This window comes from Tetranychus urticae, chromosome 2 (genome assembly GCF_039701765.1).
Source record: "Tetranychus urticae isolate SD_2017Ah chromosome 2, NJAU_TeUrti_SD_1.0, whole genome shotgun sequence".
Classification (NCBI taxonomy): Eukaryota; Metazoa; Arthropoda; class Arachnida; order Trombidiformes; family Tetranychidae; genus Tetranychus; species Tetranychus urticae.
In genome coordinates, this window is record NC_142959.1 from 23358552 (window position 1) to 23378462 (window position 19911).

General features: G+C 34.0%; 2 protein-coding genes and 1 long non-coding RNA gene across 5 annotated transcripts; 1 reads left to right on the forward strand and 2 right to left on the reverse strand.

Annotated features, from left to right (window-relative positions):
* The first annotated feature begins 28 nt into the window (after positions 1-28).
* Positions 29-9177, forward strand: LOC107367445 (uncharacterized). The gene is made up of 7 exons (XR_016198366.1): positions 29-612; positions 788-1472; positions 1542-3386; positions 3457-4214; positions 4354-6184; positions 6317-6516; positions 7100-9177. It is a non-coding gene; the product is annotated as an uncharacterized LOC107367445 (long non-coding RNA).
* LOC107367547 (uncharacterized) lies at positions 654-4775 on the reverse strand. Of its 2 annotated transcripts, none has more exons than XM_015935258.3 (4): positions 4390-4775; positions 3611-4000; positions 2212-2803; positions 654-1979 (listed from the first exon to the last, which is right to left on the reverse strand). In XM_015935258.3, exons 1-4 carry the CDS (start codon positions 4484-4486, stop codon positions 1871-1873), a joined length of 1188 nt encoding a protein of 395 aa, XP_015790744.1. In that variant the 5' UTR covers positions 4487-4775; the 3' UTR covers positions 654-1870. The 2 variants fall into 2 exon arrangements, with proteins under 2 accessions (XP_015790744.1, XP_015790742.1); XM_015935256.3 differs by having other exon boundaries at positions 3611-4090.
* LOC107367512 (bromodomain adjacent to zinc finger domain protein 2B) lies at positions 8449-16373 on the reverse strand. 2 transcript variants are annotated; one of them, XM_015935214.3, is made up of 11 exons: positions 15931-16373; positions 14319-15701; positions 14121-14232; positions 13942-14046; positions 13653-13847; positions 13487-13552; positions 10155-13406; positions 9933-10079; positions 9735-9844; positions 9205-9666; positions 8449-9062 (listed from the first exon to the last, which is right to left on the reverse strand). In XM_015935214.3, exons 1-11 carry the CDS (start codon positions 15948-15950, stop codon positions 8909-8911), a joined length of 6006 nt encoding a protein of 2001 aa, XP_015790700.2. In that variant the 5' UTR covers positions 15951-16373; the 3' UTR covers positions 8449-8908. The 2 variants fall into 2 exon arrangements, with proteins under 2 accessions (XP_015790700.2, XP_015790701.2); XM_015935215.3 differs by having other exon boundaries at positions 9380-9666; positions 15931-16318.
* Between the last annotated feature and the right edge of the window lie 3538 nt (positions 16374-19911).

The window sequence follows — 19911 nt, forward strand, 5'->3', positions numbered from 1 at the left end:
AAAACAGTTCCATTATTTGCTTCACCAAAAAAAATGTCTGTCTAGACAAAAAAGGATTTAACCGATTCTTTTTATCCAGTCTATGGCTTCTTTTATTAAGTAACGCTTACAGAATAAAATAAGTCATCTATTTAAACAGTGTCTTCTCCTTTCTCACGCTTACTTTTTTAAAAACTGCGTTTCAGTTTGATCCATTTTTAGATTAGAGTTGATATTTGATAAAGCTTAGCTTAACCCGACCTTAATAAATATCTTGACTTGTGAATTGTTCATTTTAAAGTGTTTTCAACATTTCATTTCGGACTAAAACTCAACTCTTATTAAAAGTGAATAAAAGACTAGAGAAAACTCTTGAATAATTTCAATATTTGACTTTTCACGAGATATCTAGAATCTACTTTAATGGATTATTTGTGTATCAATTTCCGAATATTTAACAGTCTTGTTGTATCACCCAGACTTTTGATCTAAAATATACTTTTCTAAATTTCATGACTGAAAAATTTGAAGTAAATCACATTCCTTTTTGGTGATTGGTGTCAAATTTACCATCAATTTATAATAAGTTGACGTTAATTCAATCAATCAAATGGATATTGAATCTCCAAATAAGTAAGTTACTCGTTATATTTTTTATGAATGTATCAAAACGATTTTTTTTCAATATTTTCTTTTTTAATTTTGGCCTTTTGTTACTTAATTATTATTAATTATAATATCATTTTATAAATTTTTGTGTTTGTTTTCTCCTTTAATCTCCGTTTTTTTAAAAAACTGGACCATCAAGAAGAAACAATCGAGAAAAAAGGACAAGTCAAAGAAGGAAAACATGAGATATGAAGAGAAGGGAAAGAGGATAAAAAAAGAGGTAAAGAATGAGAAAATGAAAATAATTCTGACTGGCACCTTTCAAGCCAACAATTTGTCTTGATCTTGTTGATCATGAACAACATCCAAAAGATATGTATTTATTTGGTCATTATTTTGTGTTCAATGTTGAAAATTGAAGGGGACGTTGATGCTTGATGTTACCGGTGGGTTATCGTTTTATTTTTTAATTTTTAAGCCATAATTCCTTGTTTAATTTTTTGCTTGTTCTTTAATATTTCCTCTTTGCTCTTGATTTTTTCTTCATAGTTGATGATGGTAGTAGTGGTGGTGGTGATGATGATGATGGGCCAAATAGCGAAACCAAGTTGTAAACCAATCATTTAAAAAAATATAGCGATAACAAAATTGACTTGGGACAATCACTTGATTGAGACAAGACAAAGACATATTGAGTAACCTAGAAAAGAGTTGATCGGCTTATTGTATCGTGACGGAGATTTTGATTATTGCAGTTAAGGTGGTTCTTAATCCTAACGGGTTTGTTGGGGGTCATTTTGGTGGTTGGTCTTGTTGGAATTGGATCCTACTTTGATGGATCCATAGTTTTTCTTTCTTTATTCAATCAGATATATTATTTATAAGTATACATTTATATTTATATATTATTAGTTAATGTTGATAATATTTTTGTTGTATTTTTAATTTTGTAGCTTTCGTGGTCATTTGCTGGGCTGCTCATAGTGGTCGTAATCTTTGCCTTGATGTCACATCGTGAAACAAATGTAGGAATTGGTTGTGCTTGATAAATTAATATTATTTGTATATACGATTCGCTTTTTTTTCCTTCCAGGATTAATACCTTAATTTGTTATTAATTTTCCTAGGTGGGTTGTTTTGTTTTGTTTTATAAATTTGATTTAAGATTTGTTCGCATTGTGAAAGATGACCTATTTTCGCATTTTTTCAAATTATTTGTGATTTTATGAAAAAAAAGTGATCTTGCTAAACTGTTTTGGCGGTGGTTTAAGTTTGAAATATTTTACTGGCAAGTATACTTTTTACATTTTCCATATTCAGGTGAAAGAGCACCACTTTTAAGGGCACCAACCTTATTATTCATCCATGTTGGAGCAACTTTCTCCATTACGCTATAAAGAAGACGAAAGAGAAAATCAAGAAAAGGATAAGGTTAAAACGTATTGAGCTATTCATTAATGGTCTGAGGAAGGAGTCTCTGAACTACACCAATTAAAGATAACTGGTTTTTAACTGGAAATGTCTTGAACCACTATCTTTTGTATCAATTTGGTTGATATTTCTTCATTTCATTCTGGTGGTATCATGATTGGAAAAGTTAATCAAAAAGAAGAAGATACTTACTTAAATAAGGTTGACTTTCCTCGGACAGTGCTCATGGCGTCACCAAGCTCACAAAGAATTCGGTTCATACATTCTTCACGCTCAACAGCTGTCTTATAAAGAGTATAGTATCGGTCAAGGCGTTCGAAGTAAGATCCAAGACCGGTATCTTTAGCTGGTGTATCAATGGATCGTCGTTTACGACCAGTGGCAGCTGTGGACAGAGATGTTACAGTTGGAATGAGGAGTGATAATCCAGCGAGAGCGAGGATTGGTAAGATGGCTGAACCGATTCCATATCGTCGGTAACCTGATGCAGGTGGCTCGTAAGCAGCGTGTTGGTTGCTAGCTGCTGGGTAAGCATCATAACCTCCGTGTGATTGGTAACCGTAACCGGGTTGTGAACCGTATGGGATGGAACCTGGTTGTCCACCATATCCGCCTGGGGCACCTGAAGCAGCGGGTCCAGTAAAACCTGGAACTGGTCCTGACTGTGAGTAAGGGCCTGAGGCATCACTTCCAGTACCGGGGAAGGATGAAGCGCTGGGTCCAGAAGAAGAGCTAGTAGAGTAACCTGAACCACTACCATCGCTATTCAAGGTGTAGCTGTTTCCTATTTAGTTGGAAAGAAGAGCAGACACGGAAGATCAGGTTGATGATTCTCATTAATTAAACAGTTCATTTTAATCATCATCTTAATCATACTCTGAGGTTATTTCTTGCCTTATCTTGATTCTTTTCAAAATGACTTCTTTTTAATGAAACAGGCTTTTTAATGTTAGCCTTTAATGTTTAACTATTCAAGTTCATCTTAAATCAGGTAATGATCAGGCAACATTCCAAAGCAATCAAAGCATCATTAGCATGCCTCTCTTCTTATCAAATGGCATCAATTAAAGTGCTCACATTTATATTTTCAAACAAAAGTATCAACTCTAGTCACATTAACGGTACAATCAATATAAAATTGATGAATGAATTGTCAAAAAAGACAGAAAGAAGACTCGGTCATTGAACAAATTTGGTGATGGTTTCTCTGCTAATCCATTCATCCATAACTAACTATACCTGTCTGAACTTTTTTTCATTGCTCTTCAATTGTGTGCTTGTGTGATTACCAAATTAAAGCGTAAAATTGTCTCACATGCTACCTTGAAAACTGAATCAAGTTGAATCCTCTTCCTCAATTCATCATGGTATGTTAAAGTTAATTCATTGATCAGGAAAAAAAGCTAATAATTTCTCTTCTCTTTTTCATAATAATAGTCTTAATAATGATCATCATCGCCAGCACCATCGTTGACAACCAATGGAGCGGAAAGCATATTCAAAATTAAGCTAAAAAGGTTAACCTCACAGTGAAACCACTATTTGTTTAAACTAAATCAACTGCACCAACTACGAATGTACTAATTTTTACCTGTATGGTAAGATGAACCAGATGGAGAGTATCCTGGACTGCCTGGTGCAAAAGCTGAATTGCCTGGTGAACTTGATCCAAAACCATATTGCTGAAGTTGACTGGCAATGTTACTCAATTGATCATAGTTAGATGAACCTGCTTGGTTTGAATAATCACCAGCACTACCAGTTTGACCCAAGTTTCCAGCCTGTCCAAGATTTTGTGCTGAATAACTGAGATCTTGAGCTGAGTAGCTTAAATCTTGGCCACTTGTCGGTGTCTCCAGGGCAGATGTATGAGGAGAACCGGACTCACTAGAACCCGAATTACCGTTACCTGGTGTCACTGAGCTTGTAAACTGGTTAGATGAACTGGCCTGGTATCCATGTTCCTTCCCCTTGTCTTGAACTGGATAATAATAGTAATACATGTTTTGTGGGGATGAACCTGAGGTACCTGATTGATAGTTTTGACCTGAACTGGTGTTTGGATGCTCAGCTGAAGTCCAGGGAAAAAAGTAAAGAAAGAAAAAAATGAAAGAGAAGAAAAAAGATGAATTGAGATGAAGCAATATATATAATAAAATGAGAAAGGGCTAGCCTAAATTATGATTGATATTAAGGTCAGTTAAATCTCAACTTTTGAAAACCATAAAAAAAAGTAAACTAATAGTGATAATAAAAAAAAGAGCACTTATCATTGAAGTTTACGATTCATCATTTTTGCAAAAAGTAATAAATTTTTTTCTCTCTTTTACTCAGGTTAAACTATTGATCAAGAAATACGACAACACTTACCAGAAGGACTTGCACCTCCAAATTCATCGCGTTTTACTGCGGCAGGGGCAACAGTGGCCAACATGGAAATAACCAAAAGTATCCGGATTGTCGTCATTATGAGAGTATTATTTGATAAATTACGATGTTTGACAAACAACAAAAAAAAGAGAGAGGACGAAGTGATGTTTTGTGTTGCAAAAGTAAAGCACTACACTTTGAATAAGCACAAGGAGACGGAGCAAAATAAAGTGGCCGAACTAAACGCAGTTGGTATCTACGTTTTTGAAAGTGGAAATGGTTTTTGTGAAAATTAATGTGTTCCTCACTATCTTCACTTGTGTTTTAATTTTGATGTGCGGCAAGAGGAAGAAGAAAACTCAAGAAATCAGATCTCACCGGAGTTGAACAAGAATTCACTGAATCCGGTTGTTTACGATTAAATACCAAAAGCAAGGCAAAGGGCGTTTCTTACCTTTTCATCTCTCACTCTCTTTCTCTCTCTTTCTCTCATCTTCATTATCTTCATTATCATCTCTCCTTTTTGCTAAATATATATATATATGAGTGTGTAATACACATTCACATCTTGTTTCTCTTTCTCCTCTTTCTTTTCTCATCCTAACCTCTCTTGTCGATTCACGGATGTTACTGAGGAGGAGAGAGATGTACAAGGAACCAAAAAATACCCTTTCCAGGCCACTTTGCCTTGTCTCTCCCTTTTAACACATCCACACATCTCTTTCTTTCTTTTTGCTCTCCTTCATCATCGCCATCATCGCCATCATCAGCATCATCTTCATCAGCATCTAACTTATTTCTCTTATTTATCTTCTTCCTTTTCATTCTTTTCTTCATGTCTATGTAACATTTCGCTTTGACGCCTTTAATAACTGCTACATACTTATTATTATGATTATTATTACAGTTATCATTATTATTACTATTACACTTACATAACATTAGTATTATTATATTTTATTATCTTTTGATTACAGAAAATTCAATTCTTCTCAAATTCATTGGAAGAAAAAACAAGGCCAGTTTTCTTTGAATACAAAGGAAAATAAAGGGATAATAGGGAAATAGGGCTAATATTGATTTCAAAATTGATGAATCAACCAAATGCACTTTTTTAATCAAAAAGAAAATTCCTTCAATGTAAATCTGTGTTCCAATTTACAGCCATTTGGTACTGTAAATTGCAATAATAGTGTTGAGTGTCATCATTTGCCGCATTTCATTTAAAACAGATTTACGGTATAATTATTTTCCATCAACAGACTCACGTTATATGTAATTATGTTTATCAAATATTATCAAATCAATGTTCATTTTAATTTTTGTTTATTTTCATCCAGCTTTTCATCGAGCATTGGATTCTGGTCAATCTGTGGTGAAAGACAGTTCATTTGGATCAATAGGAATCAATTTGGAGTTGATAATCTTGGTTAAATTATCCAAGAGATTCTTGCAGATGACTATTGTTTGTGATAATCAGATGAAGATTGTTTATATTGATACTTTGGATGGCTGGTGCATAACATGTGATTTAAAACGCATTTTGAGACACAAGATCTAATTTAATGTCAAGTCTGATTACGCTACTGGCTAGTATACCGTTTAATGGTCATTCTGTCTCAATGGAACTTTTCAATGAACTAATTTTCAACTTTGATACCTTTTTTTTCTGCGTCACTAAACCATCATTTTGATGCCAATTTTGCTCTAAAAACACAACATATCTGATTAATAGTATACAAATAATTTTAGTTTGCTGTCATTTTCGGTGTCAACCATAATTAGTTTTTTTAAGGTAAGCTTACCTGTCTCTTCCCCCACACATTTAACTTGAATTAATCTTACTCTCCTTCAACCTGCAATCCAAATGAAATTTATTTATGCTGCCCGACTCTTTATCTGTGTCAAAATTTTGCTCTTTCCTCAGTCAACAAGGAATTACTGGCTCATAGCAAGTGGTCGGTATAATGCGGATGATCATAATCTTAAAAATATAATTAGCAATTTAAAACTGCGTATATGGTCAGTTGGGAAAGATTGGCTAGTTGGTCAACAATCAAATAATGGTTGCAGACAGTGGTATGCAATAAATTGCACTGTTGGCTGAATAATCGAAAGTAGCTTCAGGTAATTACATTTTCAATTGATTTAATTTTGTTATTCTTGTTTTTTTTATACATTTTAAAACTGAAAAATGATATGATAATGAGAGTGGATGATGGGAAAACAATATTAATACGGAAAAGTGATGAAGAAAGCAAAGTGAGGTTGAAAAATTCAAGATGAAGATGAAAAGACACAAGCTATCATTTCTTTATCATTTCCTCCCCTTTCTCTCTCTCTTTCTCTCTTACATCTTGAACTTGATTTCTGAATCTGGTGAAGATAAATATCAAGGTAAAAAAATAAAAGTCATCAAGTAAGAATAATCGGAAGTTAACCAAATAAGTTAATTGGTAGGAAGAAAGGGATGAAAATTTAAAGCAAAACAAAAAGATAAGCAATGAATGTTTGCAAGTGAGGTTTTACAATTAACCACTTGATTCATGGTTTGTCAAATTGAGATGATAATCAGGCTCTCACAAAAAATGATGATACAAACCAGATTGAGAGAAAAAGGTAAGAAATGTTGAAGCAACATTGGCAATTCATTTATCCCTCTATCAATAATAATAATAATAATAACTGACTGGTTTTCTTCCGAATACAGTTACCAACAAGATTTGGACTGATCCATGATATGATGTGATCAAGATGATTAACCAGGAGAGGATGGAACCAGCAAAAGAAGAAGAAGAAGAAGATAATAAACACTAAAGAAGTTCCACTCTGAAGATGAAACATTCAAGTTCAAAAGACAACCAATCCCCTTGAAGCCCCCTGGTATCATCATGACACTTGTAGCGGATATACGGCATCATCTTCATCATTTTCATCATCATCTTCTACAGCCTTGACCGAGACCCTTAAAATGGGATAAAATTTTATTAACTGTGGCCCGTTAGGTGAGGTTAAAAGTTAAGCCAACATTCAACTTGACTCTTCTACCTTCCTGGCCTGTTTTTGTTCCCTTAGGCTTGTCCGAGTAATAAGAAAGAGATAGGATGATGAAGATGATGATGAACCAAAGAAGAAAAGAAGAAGAAAAGGAACACAAAGTGAGTAAAGAAAGAAGGAGGAGGGAGGTGAAAAGGGGCTTCTTATGTATTTATATATATATTTCTGTATAAATATATACGTCTTCCGCATTCTGTAATGGCCGATGAACTGTTAAGAAATAATGTGGTTAAGGATTTTTTACTCTCTCAGCGAACCTTGTATTGGCTCTTTGCAAATTGGGTCAACGAAGAAGAGAAAAAAAATCAACTCTAAATCCTCTCTCATTGGATTGATTGATAATATTTACGTCCACACGCACATCTAAATAATAATTGCAGCAAATGAGAATAATATTGCTAATAATATGGCAGTGAAAAGGTTAATAGATATATTACAGTTGACCATCTTTGTGGTTTTTTAATTTACTTTTATTATACACTATTGAGTGAAAGAAAAAACGCTTTCAACTTTGACTCTTTCACTCTTTTTTTTATTTCCATTGATTAGGTTACTAAGTTTTATCACTTCTAATTGTATGATGGTCAGACAATTCATTTTGTTTGCTTGGTTGGTTAATGGGTAAGAGGATTTCGGTAAGTAGATCATTCATTGGTTATACTTTTTTATCGGTATGACTATTTAATTAGAGCTTACAACAATTTCACGACAAAAGTTGCACACTTTCAATGAGCAAGAATCGTGAATTCACAATATAACAATAATACTTAATCGTCGTCTTTATTGATTCTCACTTTTCAATAATTTCGATTTCTAGATTGTCAATTAACCTCTTTGGTATATTAAAATGCTTGAAGTCAAAGCTTCAAAGAAAAATTCAAAACAATTAAAAGGTATATTCTTGGAACTATTAATGTTTTGACATAAGATATGCATTTTTGGAGTTTTCTTGCTGTGACAAAAAAAGTTGGTTTAATTTGAATTAAAGATAACAAGGCGAAATTAAACATATCATTTGTTTAATGGAAAGGAATGTAAACTATTATTTACACAAGATTTATATAAAATGCTATTTTACAGATGAGCTTCGAGTAGTTTCAATGTTTCTCTTCAGATGCAATCAAGTGATGCAAGTTAATGAGACAATTCATCAGTGAAAGATAATATCGACTGATGAGGAAAAAGCAAAAGAAAGTGAGATAGAAGGCAAAAAAGCAGAACAAGGTGAGATATTAAATCAGGAAAGGGAAATTGATATATTTGTGTAAGTATACATTGGCTTTTGAAAAAAAAGAGAGCAACCAAATATACAAAAAGAGCCAATTTCCCTTTGTATTAACCTTTACATGATCTAGATAGGTTTTCCAACACCTTTTGTATTAAAAAAAGAGTTGTTTTGTATTTTTGTGGCGTGTAGGATGATAATTGCATTGAATCAAGCTTGAATTGTTTGAGAGATCGATCAATTTTCTCCTCCAAGTTCTTTCCATCTTTTTTCCATGTAACGCCTCATATTATGACCAGCAACACCAACAGGAGATTCATCTTCATTGAAAGTTTCACAATTATCAAATACTAATCGGCAATCAACTAAGAACTCGCTTTTGTTTTTGTACCTGTAAAATGTAAAACAGATGGGATATTAATTTAAAATCAATTACAAAAGTGTTTGTTAAAAGTAGATAATAATGGAAAAATTAAATAAAATCAAACAGAAAATATTTCTTTTAACGTTCAATGTTTGAAAGGGTAACTAACCCTCCTGCTTTTAAATTGTTCTTGATTGTTTCAAAGTCCATAGGTTTTTTAATAATCTTTTTGTAAGTTGGAAATTGTTTGGTATTGACAGGATTTAAGAAAGGCCAGCAATCTTCATGTGCTGTCAAGTCTTTTAATAAATTTTCACATATTACCATCTCTTTGCTTTCCTCACTTTTTTTATTAGTTTTCTTTTCTTTTTTAGTCTCCTTATGAGTAGTAGTTGATTCAGTTGCTGGTTTTGTCTCTTTCTTAGACCGATTTGTAACCTTTGACTTTTTTGTTTCCTCTTTGGGAGTAGTCACTGGTGTTGATTTGTTTGGAGGCTGTTCTTTAACTATTTTATCATCTGATGATGCAGAAGTAGCTGCCGCGTTAAGAGATGTCATCGTTTTACGTCCCTGTTTGATCTTCTTTGGTTTACGATTACACATGTTACAACACCATCTTCCCTTAGGAGGCCTAAATATGAAAAATACAAAATTATTGTTAAAAAAATGTAACTATTTGGTAAAATCAAATTAACTTACTTTGTAACAGGTGGATCTAAACAATTGGGGTGAAAAACTTTTGGACATGTATCACAGTTAATCAGTTTTCCTTTTTTGCCGCATATAATGCAAACTTTGTCGATAGTATTCTATTGTGGGTAAATTATAAAATTAAAATGGTTAGCAATTTACATCAATTCAGAAATTTTAAGAGAAATTGGAAATTTAAAAACTTACTTTATTCTGACATTCATAACAGAACCAGTCTCCGTCTGGGACATTTTCCATTTTGGGTTTAAAACAGTACATATGATAACCTCTGTCACAACCATCACACAGAAGAAGCTGAGCTTCATTTTCACCTCCACTACAAAACTGGCAACTCTGAAAGAATAAGTAAAACGTGGAACATCAATAAATAGTCAAGAAATTAACGGATATTTGAATAAGGTTACTTACCGCTCTCATAATTGACTTGTCCCAGGCAATGCAAGATTCCAAGAAATGTAACAATAGAGCTAATTGTGAACCGCTTTTACTCTCACGAACGGCTTCCCGCCAGCGAACTAGCCCAGTAGGGGCATTTTCATCTGCGGCATTATCAGCATATTCATCACCCACTCCATTAGAAGTGGTAACTATTATCGTGTTTGCTTTGAAACCTAATGGTGGTTTTAAATATCGTCTCTCGATTCCAGCCTCGGTAGCCAAGAGACGTTCTCGACCTGCTCTAACAGGATCCAAGATTTTCTTTTTACCTTTAGTTTCTTTGGGTTCATCGTTTTTTGTACTTGATCTGGGCTTTTCTTCGGTCTTTTGTTCGTCTTCATCTTTATCATAAGATTCATAATAAGAAGATAATTCGAATTTGAAACTCGAATCATTGCTTATCTTTGATGAGGGTCTCCAACCTCGAATTTGCATGCTAGAGCTAGCAATTTTTTCTTCTAAGGCTTCAATCTGTTCTAAAACAGCGATATCTAACCGTAAAGCAACCTCTTTGCACCAAACATCATCGTCAATGGGTTCAGGTACACCAAAAGGCGACTCTTGAGACACTTTACGATCAAGATCACAGATGTCAAACTCTGTTATTGCAGCTTTATAGTTTGTTGAAACGTAAGTAAGATATTTAAGAAGTTGCTTTTTAAGGTGTTTCTCACGAAAACCTTTTTCATTGAGAGAATCAATGATTGAACGGATTTGGCCAATATCAGTGATAATCCACCAACCTCTTTGAAACTCTTCAGGTATTCGCTTGGGTTTGCGGTGTTGTTGTTTCTTGTGCTGCTCTAATTTTTTCTGCAATTCAGGATCAACTTCGAATTCAGGTCCAGTAAGAAGAGCTGGATTAACAATGAATTCAGCTTCTCCATTTGATAACCCAGAAGTATTTAACTGTTGATTGAGTTGAGGATCACTTGAGTATGATTCAGACTTAGAATGGTTTCCAACGGAATGCGTTGAGTTATTTTGAAACAGAGATCCAGATAGATGAGGATAAACAAAAGTTTCCATGAAAACATTTTGAGATGGTTTAGTTGATGTTGCACTGTCAGATGGTTTATCAGATTCTTCACTAGATTCAGCAGTCTTAGATGATTGAGGATCTTGAGTTGAAGGTGATGGTGTCGTAGTGATTGGACAAATTGTTATGGTGGTATCATTACATGGAACTCTTGGCACTACATTAAACCAAGATACGGCTTGATTGTTGTCAAAAGGGAAACCTGACGCATCAAACAATCCATTTCTCGAATTAAATTCAGCGTTTAAATTTGAAGGACCTACTTTAGAGTCAAATAATGACGATCTAGGAATACCATCAGTAACTGGGGAAATCCATGTTCCTTCATTGCTATTGTTTATCGGTTGTCTTAACGTATTAACACCAGCTATTTCCATGTCACACTTGATTTCTTCTTTTGGAAGCGGTTTCAATGGAGCAGAGACAGGTTGAATAGTCACTGTCGTTTCACGATTTGGTTTCTCTTCTGAAACAATTCCTTTGAGTTCAATGGTGACTTCAGGAGAAAGTGAACATTTACCATCAACAAGATTTTCAAGTTTAACTCTTCCTGGTTTCTCCTCTTTCACTTCTTTTATCTCAGTAACTTCAATTATTTCTTTTTTCTCTGAGTCTGATTTATCATCCTGTGCGTTTTTATCCTCTTTCATTTCAACGTCGACCGAGGTTTCATCTTTCACTTTAGAATCAACTTTAGATTGTTTCTCTTGAGAAGATGCATCATGCTCTTTCTTGGCTTTTTTTCTTCCTCTCCCTTCGCTTGCTTTTTCTTTAACTTGGATTTCTATTGCATCATTTTTAACTTCGTCCTTTGAATCATCCTGATTGTCAGCTAATTCATTTTTTGCCTCTTTCTTTGAATCACTTTCACTATCTTCGTTTTCTTCCTCTGTCTCGGAAGATTCTTCTTCCTCTTCTTCTTCGCTATCATCCATATAAAGATTATCCTTATGACCAGATTCCAAACCTTCAACAAATATTCCACCAGAAGCTGGTAAAACCCAATATCGCCGACGATAACGATCTTGACCTATTGGAGTAACTCTCATGCATTGCATTGCATCGGTCAATTTAACATTCATTTGTGCACATTGTTTAGCAAGTTTATCCAGCTTTTTATCCAACTCTTCATTGGTTATGGTTGCTTCTTCTTCTGTTTCATGAACAGTGATGATGATGTTATCATCAGCCTCACTGTCACCACTATCATCTAAAAGACCAGCATCAATCTCAGTTTTGTCAAATTTCTTTAAAGCTTCTCCGGCCTCTTCACTAGTAGCTTTTTCTCGTCTCAATTTAATTGCTTTGTACTTTCTTAATTCACATCCGAGAACCCACTTCTCACGCCGAAGGTTATTGAGATTCTCGACAGTTTGTTCGATTTGACGAACGATGGCTTGATTTGAGGTGAGTTCATTGCAAGTAAAGCTTAAAATATCCATTTTCTGAGCAGCGTTTAGAGATAAAAATGGTTTCCCAGATTTGAGCACTTCGTAGATATTTGTAGGTATGTAATCCTCATCGGATACATCGTGAGAATTTGAAAATGATTGAAAGTAAAGTTTCAATATTTCAGAAAGATTGAAATCAGTAATAGGAGCATCCTTAAGTTTCTGTCCCATAACAGTACTTATATTACACGGGATTCCAGGGTCATCAATGGCACAGACTAGTAATTGATGTAAAGTAGAAACAAGTTCTTTCTCTGCTGATTCATCTAGATTCAGCAAAGCTTTTTGTAGAGTATTCAGAGAAGGTAAACTCTCCATGTCAAAACCAAGAGTTTCACCAAAATTGTTCAAAAATTCAAAAAACATTAAACAGTCGGCAAAAACTTTAGAAGGAAGCTTAAGTCCTGGAATACGATTCAGCGTAGGAAGAGCTTTAGAATTTTTAAGCACCATATCTTCAACGGAGCGTTTTAATTCCTTATGAATTTCAATTTCCAGTTTTCGCTTTTGGAATTTTCGTTCCATAATGGCTCTTTTTTCAGCAATTTCTTGGCGACTTCTTCTTTCCCTCTCTTCAAACTTTTTGTGGTTATCAAGGGCGCGAACCAGCATCATATGTTGTTTACGACGCTCTCTCTCAATTTCAGCGACCATTTCAAGATCTTTCTTTTTGTAGAAATCAGATTCTGGAAAAATTTGTGTTTGATATCTTCGATCAGAGTCTTTCGATTCCTGAAAAGAATAAATTTGAAAATTTTAAGTCAGAAGATAAAAATAAATAAAAAAGAGATAGCGCCAAAAATTCAACATACTTGATATCTTCTAAACATATCCTCTCGGAGCGCATCAATTTCCTCAATCGTCACTCGAGTTTGGGCCTATTGAAGAAAATTATTGTAAATTGAAGATTTAATTTTGAAAACTTCCAAATAAACGCATAAAAACACTTAAAATGCTGTTCATGATGCATGAATTTACCTCTTTGATTTTTTGATCATTATAAAATGGAGTATCTCGTTTGAATGAGCGAGGATTTTCATTTTTAGCTGGTCTGGCTTCAGTTTCTAAAAGTATTTCGCTACTACGTCCAGGCTCTAGATTAGATGATTGTAAACGTTTTTTCATATCCTCCAACCGACTTCGAATATCATTTTCCGATAAAAGGTTGAAACTCTGATAAATTTTTCAAGTAAAAACAAATTTGTATTATTTTGACGATAGATATTACAGAAATAAATCAAAATCAAAAATAAACCAAATAACTTACAGTTCCTTTTTCTTTTGAATGTTCAATAAATTCACCAATAATTGGGCGAGGGTCAAAACTGAAGTCCTCTTTACGTAACATATTGATATTCTTTTTACTCAAATACTGTGTTCAAAAGAAAAAAATAGATAAATTGGTTAGAATTGAGTGGTCATTTGATTAAAATAAAAGCAACTAACCCGACAAATTTCCGTTATATTTTTCATTTTCTTTCCACTTGAAGAATAATATATTACTTCGCCTTTAATGCCTGATTTAGTGATACATTGTATTAGAGTTTGTCTCCGCCATCTAAAATAAAACAATTTTCATTAGAAATTACGAACGAAAATATTTACGATAGTGCAAATACACAATTGCATAATGCATCCACTCACCCAAATTTCAAAGGTTTACGGAGTTCTTCTTCATTGAACACTTTAGGAGTATCGAAATCAATTTCTTCCGTTTCAGCTAAATCGGAATCTCCTTCATAACCATCCTTGATAGAGTTTCGCTTTTTATTATCCTCTTCAGTCTCACACACAATAACTTTAGAGTTATTAAGATGGGATTTACTGGGTTGGTTGTTCATATTCATATTGGTATGATTCAAAGCACCTAGTGGATCACCATTAAGATGACCAGGGAATAAAAATGAACCGGGAGAAAACATTGGCCAGTTTTGAGCTAGCAATGATTTATAGAATTCTAATGACTGAAGTGGATTTAAGGCACCAGGCGCTGATGCTAAAAGGGAAGCCGCCGCTGGATGGAGGCCACTATTGCCTGCAATTGAAGCAGCTAGTGATGCTGATATTGCAGAATTATCAGATCTAGATGCTGCAGGTGGCGGGGATAATATAGGTGGTCTGCCTCGTTTTCTAGGTTTATTATCGTGAGGTGCATTTGGAATAGTAATGATCTCAGTAGGATTGGAAAGTAGAGACTTTGACTGTTGCTGAAGGTGCTGATGAATTTGAAGTTGTTGCTGTTGGTGAAGTTGTTGTTGATGATGAAGGTTCAAAAGATGCTGATGCTGCTGCTGCTGTTGTTGTTGCTGTTGTTGCTGTTGCTGTTGTTGCTGTTGTTGCTGTTGTTGTTGCTGTTGTTGTTGATGCAATTGACGTCTTGCTTTTTTCCTTTGTTGATTATCCTGATTAACATCTAGAACTACAGCTGATGTTGATGATTTCACTAATCTATTATTATCACTTGTTGTACCAGCGGGAGAATCAAATGACCTTTTAACAGATAAATTTAAAGGTACATCTTTGTCATTAGCATCTTGTTGCACTGTTCTTGGAGATTCAGTTTGGCTTTTAGAAAGATTAACAAGTTTAGAATTTCCTTTGTTACTCTGATCATCGTATTTGGTCAATTTAATAGGTATCTCGGGTTGAGAAGTCAAAGGAGCTTGTGAAAATCGAGATGCATCGAATGGTTGATGAGAACCGGGATTATATGGATTAGAACGATGGTGGCGAAGGAGATTCGCCTGATGAAGTGATTCAAGTTCCATGGCAGGCGCTGACGCAGCTAAAGATGTTGATGCAGATGATTGTTTCGATGAGTTATTATGTATCTGGTGGTGAGGGTTGGATTTATTTCGTTTACTAGATGATAGCCTCTCATGATGAAGAGAAGCTTGATGATCATTGCTTGAAGGTAAATTTGGATGAGAATTGAGTGGTCTTTTCAAAATAGAGGCGCCCGAATGAGCGGCTGGTGGGGTTGACCCAATCTCGAAAAGTGACGTCCTTCCAATAGAGGGAACATAACTGATCATTGGTGATATGTAAAAGATTGAAACAAATAAAAAACAATGATTTAATCACATTTAACGAGAAGGAAAGAACAACAATATAAATGAATCCTAATAATTGTTGTTTCACTGAGAAGAACATAAAGGGAGTGTGTAAAGAAAAAAAGAGCGAAAGCTACAAGCCAAAAAAAGATAAAGAGCTGAACAAGACAAACAAGAAATGAAAACATAAGTGAGTTCCATACCTTTTCGAGTATTTATCCATACCTTCTAATTAAGCATAGAAGTCAATTTGGTGTTGAACAAAACGATTTAAATGTAAGTTTAACATAACATGATCCTAATTTGTTGATTATGACGCTTATTAACAACAATTAACAACAAGAAAATTGAGAATACGCTGGCAAAATTGAACCAAAATTGCTGCTAAACACAAAACAGAGAGTGAAGAGAGTGAAAAAATGAGGGAAGAAGAGAGAGAAAATGAGAAAGAGAAAGAAAAAGTGAGTTATATCAGGAGGGAGAGTTAGTGAGAGAAGAAGAAAGCAGGATAGAGAATAAAAAAGAGAGAGCAAGCGAGAGAAAAGAGCAGAGAGCAAGTGAGGGAGAATAGTGATCTCTCTAAAAATTCTCACTCGCTCATCATCTCCGACTTTTCTTTCCTTTTACCATTTCTTCGAGCTCCCTTAGCTTTTTTTCTCTCACTCTTTCTCTCGTTCAGATTATGCTCTCTCTGTCTCTCTAACTCTGTTTATTTGGTTGATCTCAGTTTTTTTACAAAAAAAAAATTAAGGGAAAAGTTTTGTTATTTTGTAATGATTAATCAGTTCAACTTTTATCTGTGTTTACCTATTAGTGATTTAAATGTGTCTCTAAGTTACTTAAACTGTTGACTAGTTCAGTGTGGACGTTAACCTTGATTGGAAATAATATCATTTTATTCAACACAATTTTAATTTTATCAACTTATTGTAATTTTAACAGCGAAACTTATTTCACTTTTCAGTCGACGGAATTATTTTTCTGCTCGAAAAATATTATCCAAAAACACTAGAGAATGGAGAATGTTTTGATCAATAAAGAAAGATTGAGAGAGAGAGAGAGAGAAAAGAGAGAAAAGAGAACAGATAGAGAAAATGGAGGCCTCACTCTGCAATTTCTCTCTCAGAGCTGTAATGATCTATCTCTCTCTCTCTCTACTCTTTTCTCATCATCATCATCATCCTCTCTCTCTCTCTCTATTTCTCACTTGTCTGTAATGAGAAAGTGGGAATTCTACAACAAGAGAGCATGAGTGAGCTCCATTTCAGCATTCTCCTTCTCATCTCATCTTCTCTTCTCTTTTCTATGCCTCCCTTTCAGCTCATTGATCGAAAGATGAAGATGAGTCTCACTCTCCCAGTATTCTTCTGAGTGAGTCACTTGCTCAAACTTTCATATCATCATCTCCTTTTTTCTTCTTCATCCTATCGTCATCATAATAATCATCATCATTGGTGGAGAAAAAATAAGATGACGAGAAAGTTGTAAAGATGAGAAAGGCAGAGAGAATCTGATGAGATGAATAGATGACGATGATGATGATTATGATGATTATGAAGTAAGCATGAGAACGAAAAAAATGAGTCCATGATGATGATGTTATATCCAATTAGAACTCGAACTGCAATTTAAGTTGAGATACATTTAGCTGTTCAATTAAAAGCGCGCCAAAACCAATAGTTAGCAGTTTTCAATGTTTTAACCTATTAGGTTTTTTTGACATGATTAGTCTTAAAAATTGAAATGAAGCAACCTAAAAGTGAAAAATGTGATAAGAACTGCTGATAATAGAAACAAAATTGCCGACAGTTTCTCACTTATCACACACTCTGTGTACGTTGTTAACGGACTTTGATAACAGTCTAATAGTTTGATTTAACTAATAACTATTATGTAAAAAAATTAGGTAACGGCGATCGTCTGTTTATTCAACAGATAATTCCTTGTGATGATTCTTTTCATCATGAACAGAATTCATCATCATTTCATTGCTAAAAATGAAAGAAACAAGAAGAAGAGAGAGGTAACGAGAAAACAGAGAAGAGAGGAAGAAGAGGAAAAAAAAGAAGAAAAGAGAAGAAGAGAGAAACAAAAAAAAGGAGAAGAGAAAACTCTTGCATCTTCATGTTTCCATGTCTCCCTCTCTTTTGGGTTCTCGTCTGAGAAGAGAACAAGAGAGAAAAGAGAATGGAGAAAGATAAGAGTGAGTCAGGGAGAAAAAGGGAGAGAGAGAGAAAGTGAGAGAAAAGAAGGGGAATAAAAAAAAGGGAAATGAAAAATAGAAGATAGCAAAGAAGAGAAAATGGTTATTTTTTTCATCATGAAAATAGAAGAATTCACTAAATATATCGATTGAACTTTGTTATACGATGTCCAAGTTTAACAATATCTCGTGATTCAGATCAGATTTTCAACAGTTTTGGGTTGATAGTCATTAGCGCGCCAAAAGCGAAACCAATCCAAATGGTTAACAACCGAAGGTAAACCAGGAATGACAGAGACAATCACATTATTAATAACGTCTAAACCAGGGCAAGAGTGTTTACTCTTTGAACCAGAGACAAAAAGCTGTAACTTTACAAGAAAATGATTTCTGGTTTTTAGTTAAAAATCAAATCCTATTTAGCTGTTATTATAACCTGTTGAGTAAAAGTGAACCGTTTTTTCTTGTGACAAATGTAAATGTGACATTTATAAGTGGATTAATTGGAGAGCCTTAAAATGACCAGATAACTGGAAAATTTACTTTACATCATGAAATCTTTAATTTCTTTTCTTTGTTTCCGTTAATCATCATCATCATGTTAAATATGAAACATGTAAAAATCGTAGAACAATCTTCAACAAATACAGAATGGTTTCACCAGAAAAACTCTTACCTTTCCAGGCCATTCCTTTCCAGGTTAGAATCTGAATCTTACCTTTTACATTATCTTTTACATCATTTCCATCATCATCAACATCTCAACCATCTTCTTCTTCTTCTTCTTCTTCTTTTTTTCTTCTTGCTCACCATCATCATCATCTTCTTCGTAAGAAGAAGCAACAACAACAACATCATCATCATCAAAAGCAACATCATCATCATTCTCTCTTCTCTTATTTTCAGTTCAGCTCTAATATTTCTTTCTCCTTCTTTCCATCATCATCATCATCTTCTTTTCTCTTTTATTCTTCTCCCCTCTCTCACTCTCTCCTCAACATTAGTTGAGAAGAGGGAATCAGAATGAGAGAGAAAGAGAGAGTAAACTTCGAGGTCACAAAGGATGAAGGAGAAAAGGAGAGAATAGGAAAAAAAATGAAGACGAAGAAGAAGAAGAAGATGATGATGATGATGATGAGGACGAAGGGAAGATAAAATAGAAAGAAGGAAAGAAGTTGAAGAGAAAAAGAATTGAAGACAAGATTTTTTTTTCTTTTTCTGGCTACATTTAATGAAAAATATCCATCTCTTTATGATTTGTATCTTAAGGTTTTTTAGATTCATAGGTGAACAGAAACTTCATTAATCACTGAAACCTATTAGAAGCGTTACTAGCTGATAGAAGAATCACAAAATTATTTAATAAATTCAAACCGCAATTCAAATTGATACAAATAATCTCCTTCGCGGATTCAGAGGCAATCATTTAGTAAATGTAAATGATTATCTGATGAAATGAATGATTTGTTCTTTAATAAAAACAATTTCAAATTAATTGAACTCAAAGAGTCTCTACCATTCTCTCATGATATAAAATAGTGCATTATAAAATGAAATAAATGAGTTACATGATCAGCTAGCATTTGAAACATTAAACTCAAGAAAAACAAGAAACTGCACAAGAGTAACTTCCGAATCTCATAAAAGATGGCGCTATTTACAAGAGTGGAATTAAATTTCTAATAAAATTTCACAATTAGTTGATTGAAGATATCCAAATTATGGTAAAGTCTTTGGCTTATTCTGGATGCAAATATTGCTATTTCTATCAAGTCAGACTAGAATTAACTCTTAAAAAAGCTGAATAAACCTGCCAATGATAAGACAAAATGAAAAACAATAATTAGCAGTTTGATTTAGTTTAATAACAATGATTACGATAACTTGGTTAACTCTTGTAAACTAGATATCATGAGAATAGCTAATAATAACTTTCAAATATCAACTATCAAATACACACATTCGTATCAAATATTGAAGC

Coding starts and splice junctions, on each gene's coding strand:
- LOC107367547 (XM_015935256.3), bottom strand. CDS start 4,486: ATGACGACAATCCGGATACTTTTGGTTATTTCCATGTTGGCCACTGTT. Junction 2,804..3,610: donor TGGTTCATCTTACCATACAG/GTAAAAATTAGT, acceptor CCAACTAAATAG/GAAACAGCTACACCTTGAAT. Junction 1,980..2,211: donor GGAAAGTCAACCTTATTTAA/GTAAGTATCTTC, acceptor TCTTCTTTATAG/CGTAATGGAGAAAGTTGCTC.
- LOC107367512 (XM_015935214.3), bottom strand. CDS start 15,950: ATGGATAAATACTCGAAAAG. Junction 15,702..15,930: donor ATGGATAAATACTCGAAAAG/GTATGGAACTCA, acceptor ACCAATGATCAG/TTATGTTCCCTCTATTGGAA. Junction 10,080..10,154: donor ACAAGTCAATTATGAGAGCG/GTAAGTAACCTT, acceptor TTATTCTTTCAG/AGTTGCCAGTTTTGTAGTGG.